Source organism: Nilaparvata lugens, chromosome X, assembly GCF_014356525.2.
Source record: "Nilaparvata lugens isolate BPH chromosome X, ASM1435652v1, whole genome shotgun sequence".
NCBI classification, from domain to species: domain Eukaryota; kingdom Metazoa; phylum Arthropoda; class Insecta; order Hemiptera; family Delphacidae; genus Nilaparvata; species Nilaparvata lugens.
Window position 1 is genome coordinate 26,544,304 of NC_052518.1, and position 24,354 is coordinate 26,568,657.

Below are 24,354 nucleotides of genomic sequence, written 5' to 3' on the forward strand. Positions count from 1 at the left end.
ATTGTATTAAGAATTAAGTAATAGTACTTATTTACTGCATTGAAGGGGTAATAATTCTTTGAATATGAAAAATAACTTAAGCAAAAGTTGAAAATATGATGTTCCAAGCCACATCAAATATAATCACTTTCAATTCTACCTTCTAGGCTATATTTCCAAGGTTTTGATTAAAATTGATAAGCTTTTAGAACATTATAGTGAATAAGGGGTTTGAAAGGCTACTCTAATTCTAATTAATACCCTAAAAAAGTATTAATTTTAATAGGGCAACTTTAATGGTTAATTGTAGAAAATAACTAGTAGGCCTACCCTAAAATATTCAAAATGAGCATGACCAGTTTCTAATTATGTCATTGTCAAGAGAGTCCTTATTGAAAATGTCGAAACTAATCATGTTTCATTTTGGAATATCACAAGGGTACTAGTTACCTTCTATAATTAATAAATATTCATCCATTTTAAAATAGGCTATGTGTTATTTAAAGTACCATAACAGAACTCGTTTATTAAAGCAAGATATAGTTATCTCAACAATAATTATTAGAATTAGTTCGCCTGTTTGAATACACTTTGTACATGTCATATGTGTTAATCTATAATAATAATTTCCAATATTCGTAAAGCTGGTGAGGAGTCCCTAATTGAACATTGCCTGAGAAGGCATATTGATTTAGACAGTCAATTGGCCTCACGATTCTTATACATGATTGTATATCAGCCGGGACCGTACCCATCCAATGATCAAAAAAGGGGACTGCTAAAATAAAATTGCCTAAAAAACGTTTACAATATTGATATCCCTTGGTGTAATGTAACCCGTAGATTCCAAAAATGCCAAAAGTAAAGCACTTATTTATTATTTATTTATTGATTTTTTTTTCAATAGGCCTTTGAAGTTGAATACGGTACCTACTCATAGTAGGTAGGCCTACCTATAAACGATGTGATTCAAAGAACATGCATTGACTCTGAAGGCAATTGATTCTAGTTAATAAAATAATTATAATAATATCTTATTAATAATGGAATGCTTCTAGTTAATAAAATAATATCTTATTAATAATGAAATACAATCAGTTACTTCAAATAATTTACCCTTACAAATTTCAAGCATAGGAAATGAAAAGTTAACTCTTAGATTGACATGCCTATAAAGCATAGAATTTTGCATAATTATTGAAGTAACTAATAATTGTGGAAAAGTTATCTGAGTTTTAAAAAGCAATTAATTCACTTTATTGAATTAAATCTCCAATAATCATTTCAGAATTACCTTTTGGACAACCCAAAAAGTTCATTACCCATAACACATAAAGCAAAATTCATGTCAAAGAACTAGTTCTTTGAATGTTACTGTTTCTGCCCGCCTGGGTGCGCTGCAATCGATTCTGCTTCTGCCCGTTACGAAAACACAGCTTTAGTGATCCACTCAACTGATCCATTTCAACCATTAGAAATTATGAATAATTAGGAGTATTTGAAATCACAAGTGACTAAATTTTTTCTTTTCCTGGCTAAGAAAGGTGACGTCAACAAAGTAGGCAAGTTCCGTTTAATCTGGTAGATTTCATACGGACGGAAAAAACGAATGTGCGAGTAACACATCTTTTTGTTTTTATTTCAATTGGAGTTTAGAAGAATAACATTTCATGACTATCCTTTTCATTTTATGAAGATTTTAGAAGAATAACAAAGAATTATAAAATGAAAATGACACTTACAGTGTCCATCATAGAAATAGCAGTAACAGCAACATTGCTCAAAGGAGTGTGCAGGGGACCAATACACTGCTGTTGAGCTATTAGTCCAGTAACACAACGGTCCACCTTATTTGTAAGGAATCTTTTACTGGAAACGGCTGGTAGCCTCAAAACTCTGTCAAGGGCTGCTTCAACAGCGATATCCATAGGTAACGAAACTGGTTTCAGTAGAACTGCTTGCCTTTCAAGGTTGAAAACCTGCATGGGAAATAAGAAAATGGAGTAGTAACTACGTTATGAGATAGAAACTATCAATGTAGGAGCTACAATTATGGAAATATCAAAGTTCCATAACAATTTATGTCAAAACAGTATTCTCTGGGAATACTTCTCAAACCCGTTGCATAATCAGGCTATTATAGTAATATATTATATTACTACAGGCTATTATATAATCAGGTTTAGAAATATAACAGGGTATTACTGTTTGGACTATCAAATATTAGAGTTTCGAGATTATTCAATTTGATTTTGGCCTTGTTAGCAGAGACGACTAAGGCGTTGCACCTTTCAGTCTGCTAGCACTACCTGGACGTGGGAGAGTCTCGTCGATAGGCATGGACGTTTGATCATCTCATCAAAACACTCACGATCTTCCATTACCCACGCACAAGCTAAAAGCTCATTTAGGCATCATGCACAATAGAAAAAAGCGTATAATGACATCCCAGAACATCTGGAAAACAGACAGGGATAAAAAAGCATGAGAATATTCCTATAAAAATATTCGAGATTGAACATAACCTTGAGTTGACATTTTGGAATATACTTTTCGGTGCATGCCTGTATTTATTCCTCCAAATTACATTTGTTACCTGATACCTGACTAAATGAATCGATTCAGCTTTGCCACTGCTGTTCTACATTCTACCTTACAAATAACCGTAGGTCATTATTCTAAAAAGAACTATTACTATCAGCTATAGAACATACTGTACTAGATAACTCGCATATGATTTTGCAATTCCAAAGTGAGTACAATTGTATACTTATTTGGTGATTGGGTTAGGATTAACAGTAGAAGCATAGCTACATTTGTTTATTCATTGATCTAATGTAAAAAGGAAAAACAAGGAATCACCCAAAACATGCTGTATAGCAGAATTTTGGCCAGTAATTGGATTGGTAAAATTGAGGTTTTTTCGAGATCACATACATTTGACCTTGAATTTTGACCAAATCTTGTTAACCAAATGTTAACTATTAATGAAATTTTTAGTGTACAATACAACGGAATCAACAATTTATAACTGAGAAATTTTAAACAATATTACATGATTTATCGAAAATCATTACAAATTATTGAAAATCAAAAGCTATGGTATCAACACACTCAGTACTAGGTGATATCTCAGTTGTATTACGAGAGTATTCTAGATTTAATTTACAAATTCAGAAACTAGAAATCTTTAGAAAATTAAAATTTATATCCACTCAATAATAAATGCAAATTGACTTTACTTTCTGAGGCATTTTCCCAAGAATGATATCCAAGTCCAGATCGAAAGGATATGTGACATTTTCCTTATAGTAAGTCTCATCCAAAAATTTCTTACTGTTTGCATTCTTTTCTTCACTGAGAATCATCTGAAACCAAACCATTTTTATTTGAAAATCTACATGCGAATTAATGATTTCCTACACAAGACATGAAATTGTATAATATTATTTGGAAATGAAAGTATTCTCAAATATGTCGAATGAGAAGCATTCTCAACCTTAAGCAAATGGGATTAGAAAAAATCAATGCTTCAGAAAAATAAATACTCCATTGAAATGTGAATTAACAAATTATTCGAACAATTGACACAATTTCGTTAAAAACCCCTAACAAATAGATGTAAATAAAAATTGATGAGATATTCACCTTTCCATTACCAGTGACTGTTCCTACAAAATTTATAGGGCACCTTTCCCTGTGCGCTATTGTTGAAAGAAGGGAACGGTCATCCTGCTTTATTAGAAGAGCATTATTCTCTTGATACTCAGCGCCCCATAGTTCCAGTGTGCTAATACTAGGATCACCCAGAGTGAATCTGTTACTAAATATGACGGCTCCACAAGGTTCGACCAGTTCTTTCAAAACATTACCTGCGAAATACCAATCCATAAATTAATACATCATTTTTATTACTGAAAGTAGGAATAAATACGTTTAAATAATGAATTAGTTATAAAAAATATAATAACCACATAATAACTAGAATCCTAAATGATGAACAAACTGAAGCTATTAAAAAAATGTCAATTTTAAAAAAATTAAGTTTATCGAAATGAAACACATTTCAGTAATTGTACAGGCTATTTATTTTTAGTTTTGTGAGAAGAATGAAGCCATCCTGGAAACTTTTCTATTTCCATTGTAAATATTCAAGATGTAGGCCTATTGGACAAAAAAGTGTATGAGACAAATTGATTACATATTTTCAATTCGATTGTGAAATCAAATAGGTCTACTCAATTTGATAATCAATCCATTATCTATTTATTATTCAATTATTGCTCTTGAATGGCATAATATCCAATATTTGAATGTTTTCAATAAATCTATTACTATAGAAAAATTATTCTTATTTACATTTATTGCCTGGTATTAGACAAATATAATAAATTATGAGACTCCCGTAAGTAAGCGCTCTCTGTTTTCCTGAAAAGTGGTAACTTGAAATGTAATTTCTTATCAGAAGGTAGGCTATTTAGTCCAGACAATAAATGTCATAGAGAGAAAAGTTTGGAAGACAATTTTTGACCCCACAGCTCTGCTTACTCTTTAGGGAAGTGACGAGGTGAACATAACAAAAGTCCCTACCCCTAACCACTGTGCTAAAACAATGTGGTTCAGAGGTACAATTTTTGTTTTTTCGCATATATCTCGAAAACTATGCGTCTTATAGTCACGTACTATTCTGTAGTACTAATCTATACTCCGGAGATGACTATTTTGTAAAAAATTAAAATTTGAAAAACTTCCAACATTTATCTGACAGTTTCGTCCATATCTTATAGTTTTCGAGATATCTGAGCCTTGAGGTGTGACATTCTAGAAAAAAACCACGTTCGTTGCCAATTTTTTTGCTTTTTTGGCCTCATGCCTTCTTAGTTATTGATGTGAAAAATCCATGCTGATTATGAGCTTCTAGAGCATTGAATTTTATTCAATTTTATTTATATTTTCTCTATTTATGCATTTCCCCATGACCGTTGTAGCAGTTTTATTGTTGAGTGTGAAATCTTCACTTTCTCTACAATAGATCAATTTACAAAGGAATTAGGAGCGAACGTTTGGAACTCAATTTTTGACTTAGCAGCTTTGTCGAAAGTTCCCATCCCTATCCTTTGTGCTGAAGGAATGAGGGTTGTTTAAATGTTGCATTTTTTCATTTGTTGCTTACAAGCTTATATCTTGGGAATAACGCGCTCCACCGACATGACTAACCATTCAAAAATGTTGATAAATTTCCTACAAATTTTGTCTAATAGTGTTTCGTGATATATTCAATAGTTTTCGCGATATATGTTCTTGAAAGTGTGAGAATTTTAAAACCACTGGGTTTTATCCAACCTTTTATAGGTTGCTGGGCTTATAACTCTTCAACTTCAACAATGCATCAAAAAATGTTTACTTATCAAAGGATTGAAGAGCATTGAATGCTCTCTAATTTATTGTATTGTTTCACTATTTCATGCTTTCCTCAATTGTTACATGAAGTAACTTTAGTGTCGGGGGTAAATTCTTCAATTTAGCCATAATAGATCATTTGAATTCAATGCTCTATAAGTTTATAATCAGTATGGATAAGGCAAAAAAGAGCCAAATATTGGAGACGAACAAAGTATTTTCTAAAATTTCACACCTTAAAGCTATAAGTTGATGATATGAGAAGTTCATAATATATCAAAAGCTATAAGAGGTAAGGGAAAAGTTGTTGAATAAATGTTGTGGGAAATCATGTAAGCTTCAATTTTGTACAAAATAGTCATGTCTCTAAGGGCCGTTTGCACAGTGTAAGTTTAAGATAAAGCTTAAACCAAATCTGGATTTTTTTTTGTTTAAACTAAAATTCCGTTTGCGCAGTATCATTTTAAACTCTGGGAAAGTTTAAACCTCCAAAACAGGAGGTTTAAACCAAATAATTTGGATTAACTGGACATCTGTAAAATTTGATGGGGAAACAGCTAATAGTCAATAATTATTTTTCAACGTTTGTTTTTAATGCTTCTGTAGATGATAATAATTATTTAGGTTATAGTGAATAATTATTGATAGAATTGACAGGAATTGATAGAAGTTTTCAATGCGATTGATTAAGATGACTGTGAAGAAATTTTGGAACTGAGAAAAATTGGGCAAAAAACGAATCATTTAAATTTCTGGTATGATAGAGAATTTTTTCAACGGTTTTGCTTGAGTAAAGCAAGTGCCAATTAAGTATTTGATTAAATAAGCCGCTTGATAGAAAATAAGACAATTTTTATCAGTGATTTTTGATTAGAAAACATGTTTTTAATAAAACATAACTGAGATATTTTGCTTTCGAGAGATGTCTAATAAACGAGGAAGACCGTAGTAGATTTAAGTAGATTTTCATAACAAAATAAGTACAAATAAACTGCAGTAGCAAAAAATTTTAATATTGCATGAGTTAATAATGATTTTTTTTTAATTTAATAGTATTTGAATGTTAATAAGTTCTTTGAATAATATTTAAAGCGACGGACAATGAATTTATAATCTACAGAGGTATCCAAAAAAATCCATACACATTTTGTCTGTAAATATCTTGGTAACGCACTGGCAGGCCGTTTTAGACCGCCGTACTTCAGTACGGTATATTGAAAGCCGTTTTTCCTAATGTCAATCAATCTGTTCATTTCAAACAGGCGTAGTAGCATCGCTGACGCTATATAATAAGCGTCGTCAATCCTAAGGTTTCCAACGTAGCTGTCGCTCCGTATCTTGGGCAGCGCATGCGCTTTGAGCTAGACAATGACACTCAACCACAGCTCAAAATGTGATACCACAGAATACAGCAGAATACAACAGTTGTATTCTGTGGTGATACGAACATAATGAAATAATATATTTTAATGTGAAATTTTCATAGCTTGCTTATTAATACGCTGGGATACGTGCTCAAATCAAATCAAAAAAGTTTTTACAAATTCAGTGAACAGTTTCATGAATAAAATAATATACAACACTTGTGAATTTTCCTCACATAGACATGTCTGTGTGTGGGAAGAGAGTTCTGATAAAACATTATTTGGTACTAAAAATAAAATAACATAGTAAAAAAGTTAATTAAATCTAGTGAAGAAAATATATGTTTGAATTGAAGTAGCACAATTTAAATATTACAGTATACACCTTTAACGTGGCACAAGATAAAATTTAAAACTTCAAGAATGATACATTATGAGCAATATCTTAGATGATGGATAAAAGAAAAATATAAACATTAAAATCGGTAAGAGGAGTAGATGAGCTGATCAGCGGCATCCCTGCCGGTTTCAAATAACCACATATTTAAAGATCGTTTGGAAATGTTAAAGCAAAGCAGTTCTATTTGCTTTATGTAGGCGGGGATATTTCTATAAAGAATGTGGCATATGTAATGACTATTAAATCTGTTGCAATTGCTAACTAATCTGGGTTGTGAAATTCCAAATATATTCATGTTTTGTGTTTGATAGGGATGGATAAGAGGGATAAATATTGCATTTTTACTACTTCGGATGAAAATTAAAAGTGATTTTATGAATAGCTGTCGCACATCAAGGACCTGAAATTCTTGACAGACCAGCTCTGTCGAGTAGCGACTATTCTGGATCAAGGAAGTCTTTATGATTGCTCGCAGTGCGGGTGCAATTCCGACAGCTCTCAAAATGAACGAGGATGCTCCACCTCAGGTCACGATTCCATAATTTATAATTGATTGAACATAGGCGAAGTATGATACTTCTCAATTGATATATTGTGCTACATCAACAAGAGACGCTACGGCGTTCTAGAACGGCCTTAAAGTTTAATATTCTCTCAAACGTCCAAACGGCCTCACATTTTGCATGCGGGCTACTCATACCACACCATCTTTTGACAAGGCATGGAGCTGAAATACAGAGTAAGATTCATAGTTGTATGTAGCTTTGTTCTCTTCACGTTCACTGTCAATATTAGTGTTCAACATTTTTTTTGACCCCTCTGTAGTTAGATGAACAACTATCCAAGTATCCATTTTGAATGTGTGGTTAGCGTTTTTCCCATGTCACAGGTCTTTTGCAGTTTTATGCAATCGAAGCACAAAAAAAAGGAGAGGAATCAAGTGCAGGAGCTCAATAGTAGTCAAAGTAATTAAACATAGTAACGGTGAATTATATTAGGAACCAATGAAAGGAATGATAAACAAATTAATGTTAACCTCAAAACGATTTCAAATGAGGTTACCGAACTATATTTGTCATTGTACATTGTATCTTATGTTGAAATACCGTATCCATGTACAAATATTGATGAAAAAGGGGACTACCATGCAGTCTACAATTCAATTGGATCGGATCAGCTTGCGGTTCAAACTCTTTACAGTATATACATTACAGTATGACAGTACATGCAATCATCGCTTGAATTAATCCATCACCTATTGTAGTGTTGAAACATATTGTTTATATCTAGTAAATTCGTATGGCTTTTTGTTGGCGTATAGTTACTTACGGGAAGGTCCCACAAAGCCTGCATATATCATTTAAGCTGTCAATGAGCCTCACGACTGTTGTTTTTCAGCCGGAACTGACCGTACCCATCCGATAACACGGGAGCGACCAGGCTAAAAACTTTGTTCATATCTGGGTTAGAACCCGGGACATCAATGCTGCTACGCAAGCACTATATTCACTAGACCACGGTTCCCTCCGTTTGTTTCTAGAAACGCTTGATAGGATATTTTTCATGGTACTAACCTGAACTGAACTGGCAGATCCACCTCCAACTCCAATCCTATAAACAGGGCCACCTATTTTAACAACTTTCATTCCTGAAAGAAAAAACCAAACCGAAAACTTGAAATTCAAATTCAAAATTATTCGTTCATAGTAAAGAATAATAAGTACACAATAATAAACTTGACGCTTGAAATTAAGAAAAATCCATTGAACATAGCTATTATCTAGTGAGTAGTGAGTAGTGAGTAGTGAGTAGTGAGCCCCCCGTGCTGGAGAACACGTTCAAAATGCCGCTGATATTCTGTCAGCTTAAAATATCCGTTTGGCATCGATTTACAATATTTCATATTACTTTCACACGATTTTCTCCTCTCGTGATCATTGATTCTATTATAGCATACATGATATACAGAGTTATACAAAATTATGGATACGGCTATATATTTCTTTCACAAAGATAATTTTTGACAGTGGGTTTGATTGAGATTATATTTGAAAAAACGACTTTTCTGTCGCTTAAAGTTTTGGTCCGTCATCTTGGATCCACCATTTTGATTCCAACTTCATGTTTCTTTAATGCAAAGGTAGTCATGTGATACATGATTTCGATAAAGAATTTCAAAGTAAAATGAATGGCAAAGATTACACATCGATATCTCAAACCGTTTCTCAGTTATTCACATCCAGATAATTTTCACTAACTCTGTATAGTGTATATTGAGCACGCACATCCTTTCTCGCCTTGTAAAGGGTGAATGAAGGAGTTGGTCAAATCTTGTTGTCCAAAGAGCTCAATCTGTATAATTATTGAAAGATTTGTTAAAAATTTGAAGTTGATTGATGTAAGAGTAAGTTTATGATAGTTATCATCGAATCTACAAACGAACAATGACTTGAGCCTCAAGTCAAGAGTGGAAACTCGCTCAGTTCGCTCAATTATTACTATTGACTGAATGAGAAGCATTTATGTTGCATGCAGTTGAAAGTTAATTCAGAGCTAGTTCATCATAATTTATTATGCTCACCTTTTTCTGGTTTATGTTTGTCAGACATATCAGCCTCCATGACACCAATGCCACCACTGAACATAATCGGCTTTATCCATTCTCTTCGTTCATCATCCGAGATGATCATGCCGAACGACCGTGTATAGCCGAGAATCAGTGGTTCGCCGAACTTATTGCCGTAGTCGGAAGCTCCATTACTGGCTTCAATCAGTATATCTAGTGGCTTGGCAAAGTTTGACGGATAGTTGAATGATTTGTCTTCCCAGGGAAGACTGTACTCTGTGAAGTGAGCGAGAACATTAGTGTTAACACTAGTTCAACAGGAATAAATTAATCACGAATTATATACTTCACTAAAACTAAACTTTATAAATAAAACGTTGTATACAATAAAGTTTTGTTAGAATAGATGAGATTCTTATATTTTTACATATATGATCACGGTGCATGTAGGCGGCTAGAATATGATCATTTGTTTCATTACTCAACTGTTATCATAGAGTAACTTTGTGATTAGTCAACAAGTACCTTATAGACCATCTTTGCTATTGTATACATATTAGATTATATAGAATTATAATACAACTATAACATGAAATTATGATATTGAAATATAGAGTTGGGCAATGAAGTATGGATAATTGACCGAAGCGAAGCTGAGGTCTTAGTTTCGACTCGATCGGCTTTTGTCTGTTTGTACCGCAGTTACAGTCGCAGTTATTGTTCGATTTGGATGAAATTTGGTATGCGAGTTCTTTGAAACAAGGCGCAGAAACGTATGTGTAACGATTTTTGATAAGACCACTGGTTTTTTGTCATTTAAAAAAACCGTAAACTAACCTCTATCCAGAAAAGATGTGTCTTTGAAGATACAGCAATTCATGTTCATACTTTTTCGCATCACTATTGTTACGAGCACATGGTGACCAAGTTGGTTAGACCGTGGCTTCTCACACTGTGGGACCCAGGTTCAAATCTCGTTCCTACCAATTTTTTTTGCAGATGATACTAATTGTTTCATCTTATTCTAATAATATATCATTATAAAATGAATTATTATGATTAGATAGAATAATTAAATTGAATCATCTTATTATAATTATTAAATTGATCTATCAAATTAATTGGATAAATTATTTTTAAAAAATCTTTATTGTATTGGAGTCCAGTACTGCAGTTGTAGAAAAAAAATTGTATGTAAAGGTGTAAAGGTTAATTTTGTTTTTATTTTTTTGTTAGTGGAGAAGTTGATATTGTGGTAATTATTCATATTGAATGAAAAAGACTAAGAAATTGTCAAAAAACACATATTTATTGATACTTAGAAAAACCGGTTTCGGTGATTACACCATTGTCAATCTCTGATAAACTTTGATAATGACCGAAACCGGTCTTTCTAAGTATCAATGAATCTGTGGTTTTTTGACAATTTCTTAGTCTTTTTCATTTAAAAGGTAAAATTTGTATGTATTTGATATAAAGGTACCTCCTTGATAAGTCCAGTGTCCCTTCAAGAAGTGTCTCTAGCACTTTCAATGGAGAAAATAATAGATGACATGGCTAAATCTTCACAATATTCTGTACTTTTAGTACTGGCCCTTCTCATTAGATTGAAAGTTGTATTCATGAGCGAGGTCTACTGTTCGCAGAACTACTAGTTAAAAATGAGTTACACACTTTTTTGAAAGAAACTCAATTTTTTCAGTGTGTATCTTGAAGGTTTCCATTTTAATAATTAAAGAGGAAAATTTGTAGTAAAAATGATCACAAACAAGAAATAACATCTTATCTGTTAAATGACATCCGTTTTTGTCCACTCCAGTAGACTCCAGTAGACGTTGAGAGAATTTGATGTCTGAGTGCCGTGTAAGACATAACCTTGTCTTAGTATGATTTCAACTTGAAAATTACCTAAGATAGGGTCGAAACTAGTTGTTGAACTATTTAAAAGTTTTTTAAAAATAAAGGGTACCTCAATATTTTATATTGTTTTTATCAATTTATTAAAAGTAGCCCATGTGAGTGAAGTGTTTTTATAACCTTGTCTTATCTCCAGTGGAGGGAACGTTGATAGATAAAGACTGGAGCTTTCTATTTGTGATCGGAGTTTTTGTAGCAATGACGGGAAATTGACTGGTGTGACATTTTAGTCAAAACTTCATTATTGGTCCTTAGTTTCACTATCAATTCAGATCGTTATCAATGCTACGTGTTTTTCTGCCACAATTGAGAAGACGACATATCAACCTGATTACTGTATGGTTCCATACATCTATATAAGCTAGTTATTTCTAAGGTAGACCTTCGCTAGACGCCTCATTTCGTTGTGTGGAGATGTGTAGTGGAATCTTTGGTTACCGGACATGTCGCCTTGTGATAATTTTCATAGGCTACAAAAAAGCTCGTGTATACATAAAAAACACGTACACTTGAAGCTCTGAGTGAGGTAAGACACAAGAAATTCCAGCAATACCACGTGCAACGCTTCAGGGAAGTATGGACAACTTCTCACAATTTCTACAAGAGTGTTTGGCAAAAAGGGACGCCATTCAAGAGGTTATTTTCAGTATGTAATCATTTTACTAAGATGTTGTGTATTAATATTTGGACGATTTGAAACTAAATTAGGAAATTGAAAAAGGTTTGGGCAATAGCCTGTTTTTTCTTTTCCGATTATTTTATTGTTTGTGCTAACCTAATAAATAAATAAATGTTTTCCTGTCTAATTATCAAAATTGCTTCATTGAAGGTACATACTAGAAGAAAAAACAATTACAATTTGTTAAAATATATTGTGTAACTGTGAATATTTCAAATTATTCATACTTCTTTGCTCAACCTTGTATATTGGATTATAAGACAAACAATAAAGGCTAACTTCGATGAATTTCACAAATTGAACTGAAGAATTATTGAACGACATCAGGATGGAATGCAACTTGTTTATCATAGCATAATAGTGTGCTGTATCCATATAAAATTTCGATGTTTGAATGTATGAACGTTCATTCTTTAAGCGAATGGTCAACATTCAACCGGTCTGTAGCACTCGACCGGACTTCGAAGTCGCGTATTGATAAATAGTTTGATGATGAAGAGTAGTTGCCATTTATGAATCAAAATTGATAATTTCTCATCAATGAGAATTGAATTTATTGGATGAGAAGTTGATTGGATAAGAGCATAGAAAAAAAAGCGTAAGTATCAGTTGTCTCTGATAAGAGAAAGCTGGAAAATACATTTTATGATTGATAAGTCACCAGCCGAATGAGGTACTCGAATTGATGTGATGTGACAATGAATAGTAAAAAGAAGAATAAATACAGCTAGTTGGATGAAAACAGTTGTAGACTAACGACTGACCTGGAATATTGAGATTGCCGACTGAGTAGCCAGCGGTTCCAGCAATACAATGACCTCCCCTTCCAACCGCCTGTACATCTCTTATACGACCACCTGTTCCAGTCGTAGCTCCACTGTAACAACAAATATTAAATACAATTAAAATCATTGTAGAGTATTATTTATTCAATTCCAAATAGTAAAAAGTGTTTATGGTTATAATTTTGTAAACATCGTGGGTACAGTGGAAAAGGGCTCCTGCTACAACTTCGCCCACAACACTTACAACATCTCTACAGATAAACTTGATGAATGTGAAGATAAAGAAATTCATCTACCTATATTTGTAATCTCACAAAAAAAAATTCAAAAACCAACACTGGAAACATGAAGATTTCTAAATCTGATTAAAACATGTAAGTACTTCAATTATTCATTTTCATGAAGCAAATAACTGGTCTGAGCATACAAACAATATTTATCGGTCAAATTCAATATTAATCCGACAAATTACGGATGGTATGGAAATTGGGAATCCAATTTACAGTTATTCTATGCAATATGGGATTCTTTGAACTTTAGAACTTTGAATCAAAATTCAAAATGATTTATAGATGAAAACTTTGGAATATGTCGGTACAACGTCAAAATCACACATGAATCATTACAACATAAAGAGTAATAAATAAATAAAATGAGCAAATCTCAATGTTTGAGGATACAGTAACTAATTATGTAATTATGAATAATAAGCAGCTAAGCAGTTATGAGTAAAGTACAGAAGTTAAAAAGGTAACTGATATTTTAACAGCAATATTTATTATAATTGCAAGACCTGAAAATCTAGCAAGGCAGGCACTATCACAGAGCAGCAATCTCTTCAAACTCTCTAAGGTTGTAAAAGGGGTTTTTCGTCAACCAGGACTTTGTGGTGCTTTTGAATTTTGTTTGAAGCACCTGTCTCACAGAGATGATTTATTGAAAAATATTCTAGTAATTGGGAAACTCCTCTGGCATTTTTCCAACCACATTCTTGGGATTAATTAACAAGGGGAGAGGAATACATTTTTTTTTTTTTTTGAAATTGCAGTGTTTCCGTAAGGGCCGTGATTCCGTAGAGAATTAATTCAAGTATTTATAAAGAAAATTAGCTATCTATAGTGTCAAGTTATTGAGAGTTGACAGCAGTTTATTTCTTTCAAAAACAATGGGAAGAGTTTATACAATCCGTGTTTAAGAAGTAAAACCTTCTTTGAAAATCATTTCAAGTTGATCTATTTTACTCCAACCAACTAGTTTCAATTCAACTTAGTTGAACCAAGCTGATCGGCTTGGTAGAGTGTCAATCGATACAAGCATTGGCCCATATGAATAAAACCAGAGCAAATGCTTATGAGCAACAGCATGGAGCATAAGGTTTTGCTCATGAGCAAAAGGTAGAACTTAGAAGCAAAAGCATTTGCTCATTTCTATATGTATGTATAAGCTTTACCTTATACTCTTATACTCTTACCTTATGCTCCTGAACTCTGGAGCAAATGCCCACGTATTTTAAAAAATTTTCATCAGCTGATTCGCTTTTGTAGCCTTACTTTGTTTTTGTAGCTCACGGAGGCGCTAAATATGCAAGCAGGGGGTACCGCTTGTGTTTGCGTCGTTTGCTCTGTTTTCTATTTATGGATAGAGTTTTAGGTTAGTTGAGTTTATAAATTTGAAATAATAGCGTGAAAAATGTCATCTCTATAATAATCTTCAGCATATTCTTATAATATCAATAGCCTTCTTATAATCGTCTACACTCTCATCTTCTTAAATGCCTATTTCCTATTTTGTGATGGCTATCTTTATATCAGGTAGCTATTTTTTGTATTTATTCTTTTGATAATGGTGATTATATCATGGTTGAATCTAAAAAGAGTTTTATAGTTCTCAACTATTGGTTGTGATCGTATCTGGTATAGTTTCCTCTTCCTCATACGAATTAGTTGATCCATTTTACTATGAGCAAAAGGTGATAAGCTGCTCTAGACTAGGCTCACCTTTTTTCAGCATTTGCGCAAAAAAGCAAGTTGAGCAAATGCTCTAGTTTATTCATACAGTTTTGAGTAAAAGCTTCTACTCTTGAGCAAATGCTCAAACTATTTTTTTGATGAGCATGAGCAAAAGGTTTTTCTCACGTTTATTCATAGAAGATGAAGCAAATGCTCCATATTTTAGAAGTATAAGCAAATGCTCAACTTTATTCATATGGCCCAATGTGTCTACTTTTTCCAATAATCGAATGACGAATATTGAAAAAAATATCGAATTCTTAGAACCTTGAGTTCCATCAAAATGTAACTGAATAAGTTGGTAGTTTACACTCGGAATTTAACAGATGCGACTTCAACTTGTTTCAAAACTGGATTCGAACGGAAACTTGGGTTAAACTGAAACTGCTATTGAAAATGTGATTTCACCAACCTGAAAGGCGCTACAGCTGTGGGGAAGTTATGAGTTTCAGCGGTGAATATTGGATTCAAGCGAGATCTCTTTTCAACAAATTGGCCAGCCTGGATCACAGATGATGGCTGTAGCCAGTTTACTGAAAATCCTTCGATTGAGCTGAAATTATAAAACATAGTCAAAAATACTTGGAATTCTACGTGTACACTGGATTTATTGCAATACTGGAAAACACGTTTTGAGAAGCAATTTGACACTTATAGGAAATTTGGTTTGTGGATTTCCTATGATAAAATAAGTTGAATAAAACTGGATGAATGATTAGATGTTTTAATTTAGAGATGACAAAATTGAACTTGAATTTGATGAGAAAATAATATATCAGATGATTCGCCACACACTCAAAAGCGATAGCTATCAATACATTTCGATTTAAATTATAAAATTCTAATGTATTTCCAGCAAACGATTCACATTCTTTGACGGGGGAGCAAAATCAATTATAACCGCTGTTACAAAGTGTATGATTTCATGATAATTTTTAGTAATATATGAAAGATAAACTTATAGTGAATGGTTTCGAATAATAATGATTTCATGGAGTTATTTCCAAACAGAGCAAAAATTCTTATGTTATCCTTCGTTTAATTAAACTGAAAATCCATCAAATAAGTATCAACGGTTTTCAATCGAATAGTTGTATCAACATTAGTCTTATCGGAGCCATTCAATAATATTGCGAGGGCTCTACAAAATCACTCACTGGCAGTGGGGAAAATGTGTTGAAAAATCATAATATATTTAATAATGCAATAAATGTTTAAACCATCTGAAGTTTGAAAAATTGAAGATTTTATTGAATGTGATAATTTCATGATATCTTTGTATCGATGCATATTAGCATGAGAATGCACTTTGAATACTGGAATATCGCTGTAATTGAGTTTATGGTTTATATTGAAGAATGCAGGTTGTTAGTGGTACAATAAATATTAGGGAGTTGGTTATTAGGTATATAACTGTAGGAAGTTGGTTAGAGTCCGTCAAAATAATAATGAAATTATAGTATAGGTGAGCTTAGTGAATTCAAATAATTGAAGGATTAGAAGCCTCTCATGCATTGACTGAATAATCCCAGTGATGCAAAAAAAAACGTTCTGTTAAATAATGAAGTAATTGTTGATTTTTCTATTGATTCATGACAATAATTTTCAAAAGATACTTTGTATCTTTGAATTCGTATTTGGCCATTTTATTGATGAGAGCTGATCGTTCGACGGATGATAGATGATAGTTATAACTTGAAAACAATAATATCTAACCTGCTGTTATCACTGAACTTTATAACATTGTTTGGATTCGAATTTTCCTGTGTTTGTATAATCATATCAATGAGTGATCCTTCTTTTGCTTCACCATCTATTATCATTTTACCCTGGAATGAAGATAGTTAAATTTCCGGCGTTTTATTAAATAAATATTAATGTTCACATAAGTCTCAATTGTCTTTTTTCAGACTGGCGGACTAGGCCTACAAACGTAGAAGTAAGTGCCTCATAAGTGTACTAATTAAATCTAATTACTGTTCTATAATCATAATTTATACTGATGCATGTTTTTTGTTTTGAAAATAGAGTGTTCCCACAAAGTTGAGATATATTACCACATTTATTGTATAATATACATTATGGTATAAATTATACACGGATCAAGAGAACAGAAATGTTCTTTTCATATTCCACTAGCATTTCAGCATTTCCAACAGCACAGGCCAAATTTTAACAAAAATGGATCAGCCGGTTATATGAACTTGAACTATGACCACAAGTCTGCTAGTTGTGTTGAACAAGTAGAACTCTACAAATACTGAATTCGAATATTGTTGTTCTGTTCTTTTGACCCTGCAGAGTTTTGGAGGGGCAAAAAGAAAAACCCAAGAGACCAGAGATGGGTGAAACTCCAGGCATAAATGTGGGTCAAGAGGCTGAGTCAAGAGTGGCGGAACTTTCTACCGCCAAATAGTAGATGTATCTCATGACAAACTTTAGTTGGATGCACACCTCAAAATCTATAACCAATGCTAACAATCCTCAAATCCAGTTCATCCTATCATTTTTTATTGACCAAATAATTAGTTCAGCATACTCTTCCATGTGCGTGTACGATAGAATCATAACTGACAAATTAATTGATTCACCTGCAGAAGGTGAATTCATCACACTTATAATTACTTCAATAGAGAAGTCTTCTTTCTCCAAAACTTCAATTTCATCTATTCTGATGTTGCACAGCAGACTGACATCTGGATTCCAAAATTCTTCGACAACATTTGCTATATCTAGCAAAGTCTTGCGAGTATAGCCTTCAGCAGGTATACTGCAGAGTAAAAGAGATTCAGTTATACAATCCATTATAAAAACATATTGCTGATATTTGTAATTGAATTCAACTGTCATAAATATATAATCAAATCACTATTTACAAATTTGTAGCATATGATATCTACTACTTTTTTCAATGTGTAGTCGAACAGAGAATACTAAAATATATAGAATACTTGAGCAGTAACATATTAAAATTGACTCACCTTGAAGAACCAATGCCGACTGTGTTCACTATTACTCTGGGCAAGATCAAAGCATTCAACACTGGTGGGATTTCTTTTCAGCCTATCTTTAAACACTTTGGTGTAATAATCAAGATCCCAATCATCGAATGCCAAACCTGTTATTGTATCAATTCAAAAGCAACATTTATTACATTAGAAATCATCATTCCATCAATAGATATAATTATAGAAAGGACTGAGATGATAAAACTTTGTTGATGAACGTAATTTCACACAAATTAGAGAACAGAAAATGTGAACGACAAAACCATCTATCATGTAGTTGGGAGTCATTGGAAAAATTACTTAGAAAAAAGTAATTGAAAAAACCAAGACTTTCATCTTTTTCACATGAAACATTCTTTTCCGTGTGAGTAAAAACTCCAAGATGTTTCTGGTAATACTAAAATCACTAAAATCAGATTCCAACCACCATTGAGTTTAGTGAAATAACACTCTTAGCCGATTATATTATATTTTACAGAAGATAATGAAGTTGAATTGATCCGAGGTAGGTTTCAAAATGCAATGTCATATTGGAGTGGCGCTATTACTGGGACTTATTATTGAATGTATATATTATTGTGTAATAATTTTATTTAGTTGAAAAGTATTTTTGTGCATGCAGAGTAATGCTTATGAGAAGAAAAAACAGCTTATTGAATATAAGGTTTGATGTAAAGTTAGAATACCATTCACAAATCCGCAGAACTTACCCAATTTATCATTGACTTCTTCCAAAGCCCGACGACCGCTCTTCATGACATCAACTTCAAACCAGTCATCCGGCTTGATACCATGATCAAAACTACTAATGGGCTCCAAGTATCGCATCTGTGTCATTCTGTCATACAAAAGCTCCAACAGCTGCTGCTCCAGGGATCGACTGATCTCTATTCCTTGCACACCCCAGCTGATTGTGTAACGAATGGACTGTTCCAGCCTGGTTACCTGATTCAGACCAATAGCCTGGCATATTGATACCGCATTACTTGAGAAAGCCGTTGAAAAATTCAACCTGAAAAATTGCCCAATGCTGTGAAACGTTGTATTTTATATGTGCATCATATGAGATGACATAAATGAGTTTTTAATGTCGAAATAAGAAAATATCTGTTCAATTCAAAAATCATATGGGTTGGAAATTAATAGCCGACATAATATCACAATACTGTAATATAAAATCAGCTGAGCTCATTTCAAGAATGTTTGTTTCTATCTTGGAAATTTTCAAGTTATATCAATATATTTTGAATTTTATAAAGGTTTTTTATTGCTAAGTGTGGTACTCAATTTCTATTCGAAGTTCTATAGTTCTGAAGAGATTTCTAACTTTAAACTTGCTGTACAAATAAATAAATATAGAGAATTTTTAAAATCGAGATAGACGTTATTGACAAAAAAAAACATTGAATTCAATAATTTTCAAGCAAGACACTTTAAGTTCATTATAATTATTCCTAATTTTTCTATAACGTGGTAATATAGCTTTCCTATTATGAGGCTGATATAGAATAACTTAATTAAATGAAAAACTGAATTGAAAAATTAAAATGAAAAAAAAACTTTATTAGGCGGAATTTTTTTATGACAAGGATTAGTTGATAAACCAGAGTTCTTATGGAAACAAGCCAGGCAGTTCTATTAGCTAGATATACATACCCGGATGTAAATGACCTGGATAATTTATTTATTTATAATGTGGAGTGCAATCAAATTTGATAGTCTATATTTAGTGAGTATAATGCCCACATAAGCTCAGGGCTAGTGCATGGGTAATGATGGTAATGATGATGATTGTCTAAATAACAGGAAATTGGATATTAAAGTATCTATCTACTGCGATCATCCTCTGGTTAGATAGGACGATGATGAGATTAAATACAACTCTATCAATATCAACAAGAAGGTGAAACACTACATGAATTACATTCCGAGAGAATAAATTATTTATAAAGTAATAGGAGTGATATCATGATGAGTAAAATATAAATTGTCATGAATATAATTGGGAAAACATCTTGAACAACAAAACAATAATCAATCTGAAAACATGCCATTGGAAAAAATGAGTTCCGGAATTACACACATACTATCATGTTATAGCACAAACGTCATTTAAAACTGATAAACATAAACTGGTCAACAAATTAATACGGCATTGAATGATTTCAATCATGTGATTAGGGTACCCAATGCTGATATCAAATCATAAACACGATTACACCATCCCTGTATTAATTTCTACCAATAATTACGGTATATTGAAATACACTGCAAGACACTCTGAAAATATAACATTATTTCTCTTTCTTCATATTTTCAACGAGAACTTCGAATAATTAAAAATAAAATTCGAATGATCAAGAACACATAATAATTCAATGAAAAAATGTATTATGGATACCACAAAAAACATTAATTTAAAGAACGAAATACACACTCAATGATATAATATAGATATACATGTTTGTATATTATATAAGATAAAAAAGAAAAGTTGAACAACCAAAACCAATTTGGAAAAGTGAAAAGGGAATGGAGCGTCCAAAAAAACACACACCAATAGAACTCAGTCGAGCAATATCAGACTGCAATCTCCGAAACTAAATAACTGACTATTGAAATAGGTGAAATAAATATGTGGGACAAGTGAAATTACAATTTAAAATAAAAATTAATACTGAACCATTTCTCAAAAATTTTGTATGATCTACCTGTTACCTTGATTGTTATGAAATTGATTAGAAATGTATTGATGGAATATTTAAGTAAGTATAGAAATTGGTGAGAACATGTAGAGAGCTTGATGAGATTCACGTTATATAGATTAGTACGGTTTGCTAATATTTTTTAGGGGGTCGTATGAGCGGCAAATATTATTCTTATTAATTTAGAGGATTGTTTATGCATGTTTGATTTGGGGTAAGTAGGCCCTAAGTGTGATTCGGAAAAGATGCTCGGTTAACTATACTCTGGTTTCTCTGGCCTACAATGGTATCTACTTGGTTAACGCCATGGTCATCCACGACGAACTATACTCCGTGTAAATTTACTTCAGACTTGGAGGAATTTGCGGCGCAGAGAAATGGAGGGAGATCAGCCAATTGCAGTGATGGATAGAGTCATAGGTGGAAGCGCAGTTGTCAATTTGTCGATTAGAGTCAGTCGAGTCTGTGATTGCAGAGAGGAAACTTCCTAAGTTTAACACGAACGCTTGAATACTTGAATACTCACTGGAAATTAGAGAACGCTGGCCGGTACACAACGACAACATAGCCGCCGTTGTATCCCTGCCGCTGTATGCCTTCTCTGCTGCGCATGTCCATCCCAAGTCGGAAATTAATTTGTATGGAGTATAGAAATTATAATAATATTATTGGGAAGGGATGCTTTACCTCGGTCCTATTTCAATGACAGTGGACTGTAGTAGATCAGACCTGGGCAAAGATTCAGTTCTAAGGGCACTGTCGTCCAACGGCGATCCGAGAATCCACCTTAGTTTAGCCAAATCGTCGCAGCTCAGATTCGGATCACTTAGCTCCACATTGAAGCAGAGTTCGGTAGATAGACCTGTGATCAACGAGGAAGCTTTCTTCAATTCTTTCAGCTTAGCCAAGGTTGCCCCATGACTCAGACCCGGAGATCTATAGAAATGTATCACCGCCATAATATCTGAAAAAACAAACCTAAGGTCAAATGCATCAATCAATAAAATTCAAAATTGAATTTACTATTTGAAAAGTACAATATACATGGATATATCAAATTAAAAAAGCCATTAAAAAGTCTTGAAATTCAATCTGAGAGTTGGGTTTTTTCTTGTTAATACTAGTTCAAAAACTAATAAGCAAGTTTTTTCCAGGCTAACATACAGTTACTAAATCTAAAATAAACACTGAGTTTCTTATTAACATATATCAATTTATTATCTCTTTCATGTATAGGGCTACCTGTAATATAAATATAAAGAAAATAAATAAAAATTTCAGTACCCTTTTTTTAAAAATATTTTATCACGACATGTTTCGGTCATTTATGCCATTATTTATGCCATACTTGATGACTTGATAATGGCATAAATGACCGAAACATGTCGTGATAAAATATTTTTAAAAAAAGGGTACTGAGATATTTATTTATTTTCTTTATATCAATTTATTAGTATATTATCCAGTATGGACCAATAACTAGAACTCCCGTATAATCTATAATATATAAAAACGAAATGGCACTGATTCACTCACTCACTCATTCATTCACAATCAACAGAACTAAAACTAATCGACTGAACCAAATACTTTCAAATTCTAAGAATAAGATCTATTTTCGCAGACGGTGATATCAAAGTTATAGAACCTGGTGGGGTGAAATAAAAATAACATCCCAAATGAATATTTGCGAAATAATTTACATTCAGTCATATCCTGTATAAATGTAACTAAGTCTAGACTTGAGTCAATTTTTTTTGAGTAGGTTCTGTAGTCTAATAAGTTTTAAATGTTTTGTAAAATGTGAATGCATTTCAAGGCACTGACACTGGACCCTATCTTCAGATCTTCAGGGTACCTTGACAGTATACCAGTACCAGCATACTGGTATTAATTTACACTGAAAACAGGAACCAGCGACTTGCAACGCGTTCTGTTTTTTTTTTTACAAAACATGTGATTGGTTTTATAAGTTACATATTATGATAGCTACTGTATTATTTATCAACCGTTTAAGGTAATTTAGGTGATCAAAGAAATTTAGAATACTTGGAATTGGTCGACTTGAATGGAAATCAGAGATGGAGTGAGGAATTACGTTGAAAAAGTATTGGTGAATTGTATGCAATGATTTCCATGGTTAGCTATTCTACAGTAATTATTTATTATTTCACATTTCCAAATAAGATATCCACTTGGATAAAGTTGTAATATTTATAAAAATTGGCCTTTTGAAACAAGAGTCAAAAAAGGTCCGCTACAAATTTTATTACATAATTTTGAGGCAGACAAGAAATGTATTTAGCCACTGCTGAGGCATGGATAAAACCTAATTATAGTATTCAATAAATATGAATAAAATATCATTTTTCAAGTTTTTTTATCAATACTATAGCTATCTAGCCTGAAAACTAATGAGCAGTTTTTTCTATCCAAAAATAAAACATGAAAAATGAAACAGGGAATTTCTTATTAGAAACTCTTACTGCTATTGTTGAATTAATATTTACACTTATTGACTGAACTATAGAAGCTAGATTCACTCAATCACAGCGCTGCTCTTCCACTGGACACTACTTGAACAAGCACTACACTTCTAGTTCAAACGGTTTCTTGCTCTTGAACCTCCATCAGTTGCCTCTGGACACCAGGTCAACGTGCAGGTCTCTATGAAGATCGCTGTTCCTGACATACCAAGGAGCATCCACATTCGTTTTATGACAATGATGCTGCTGTATTTGATACACCCCCAAAGTTGTATAACATATGTCCCTACTGGCTTTAATCTATGTTTGTACAGAAGTACTTTCTATCGGATTCTGAAGTTTCTTCCGACCAGCCAATACAGCTTCGTATATTTGATTCCAAGCTCTTCTCTCTTCTTCTTGAAAAGGGCCTTTCAACGGAACTTTTCGTCCAAGGTCATACCTAGATACTTGGCATCATTAGCATATGGTACTACTTGGTTATTGATAGTTATTGGTATAGGCAGGTCCTTCTTATTGGTGGAATGTATGTGAATCGACTTTGCTTCATTTAGTTTCATTCTCCTTTTTCTGGTCCAATTTTGAATTCTGTTGATGGATCTCTGTAGTTTATCTGTTGCGATACCAATATTGCTGTCTACTGCTAATATCGTCTGTATCACCGGTAAATGTTGCTGTAGTATTTTCATCAAAGTTGGGAATATCACTAGTATATAGTAGGTAAAGTGCTGGTCCTAGAATACTCCCTTGAGGAGCTCCTATGCTTTTATTTCTTTCAAATCAGAATATGCATTCATGCCTAACACTAAAGTATCTTTTAGTCAGATAAAGATAGTAAGATACGTAGGATTAAATAAATAACAAATGACTGAATAACTTACATAACTTCACGTGTTTCAACATAGACCATATTCAAAAGATCGAACAGTTGTGAATAGAAACAACTGACCAGACATCTTTTTGATTGCCAATAGGTAGTGCAAGACGAGAAACTGTAAGGACAAGGGTCCCTTTCGTCGTGCACAATTAATACTCCCATTTAAATACACGGAAACT

The 24,354-nt window shown here is 32.9% G+C and overlaps 1 protein-coding gene across 1 annotated transcript in view; it reads right to left on the reverse strand.

Moving 5' to 3' along the window:
• Nucleotides 1-24,354, reverse strand: part of LOC111062983 (phosphoribosylformylglycinamidine synthase-like) — a 75,552-nt gene that overhangs the window by 44,552 nt on the left and 6,646 nt on the right. Inside the window, exons 2-13 of the mRNA XM_039441865.1 lie at nt 21,500-21,776; nt 18,818-19,119; nt 18,081-18,217; nt 16,816-16,928; nt 15,512-15,652; nt 13,070-13,182; nt 9,725-9,985; nt 8,616-8,791; nt 6,554-6,740; nt 3,628-3,851; nt 3,222-3,347; nt 1,722-1,958 (exon numbers count right to left, since the gene is read on the reverse strand). Of these exons, the coding sequence (XP_039297799.1) occupies nt 1,722-1,958; nt 3,222-3,347; nt 3,628-3,851; nt 6,554-6,740; nt 8,616-8,791; nt 9,725-9,985; nt 13,070-13,182; nt 15,512-15,652; nt 16,816-16,928; nt 18,081-18,217; nt 18,818-19,119; nt 21,500-21,776 (2,294 nt within the window). The remainder of the gene's footprint in view (nt 1-1,721; nt 1,959-3,221; nt 3,348-3,627; nt 3,852-6,553; nt 6,741-8,615; nt 8,792-9,724; nt 9,986-13,069; nt 13,183-15,511; nt 15,653-16,815; nt 16,929-18,080; nt 18,218-18,817; nt 19,120-21,499; nt 21,777-24,354) is intronic.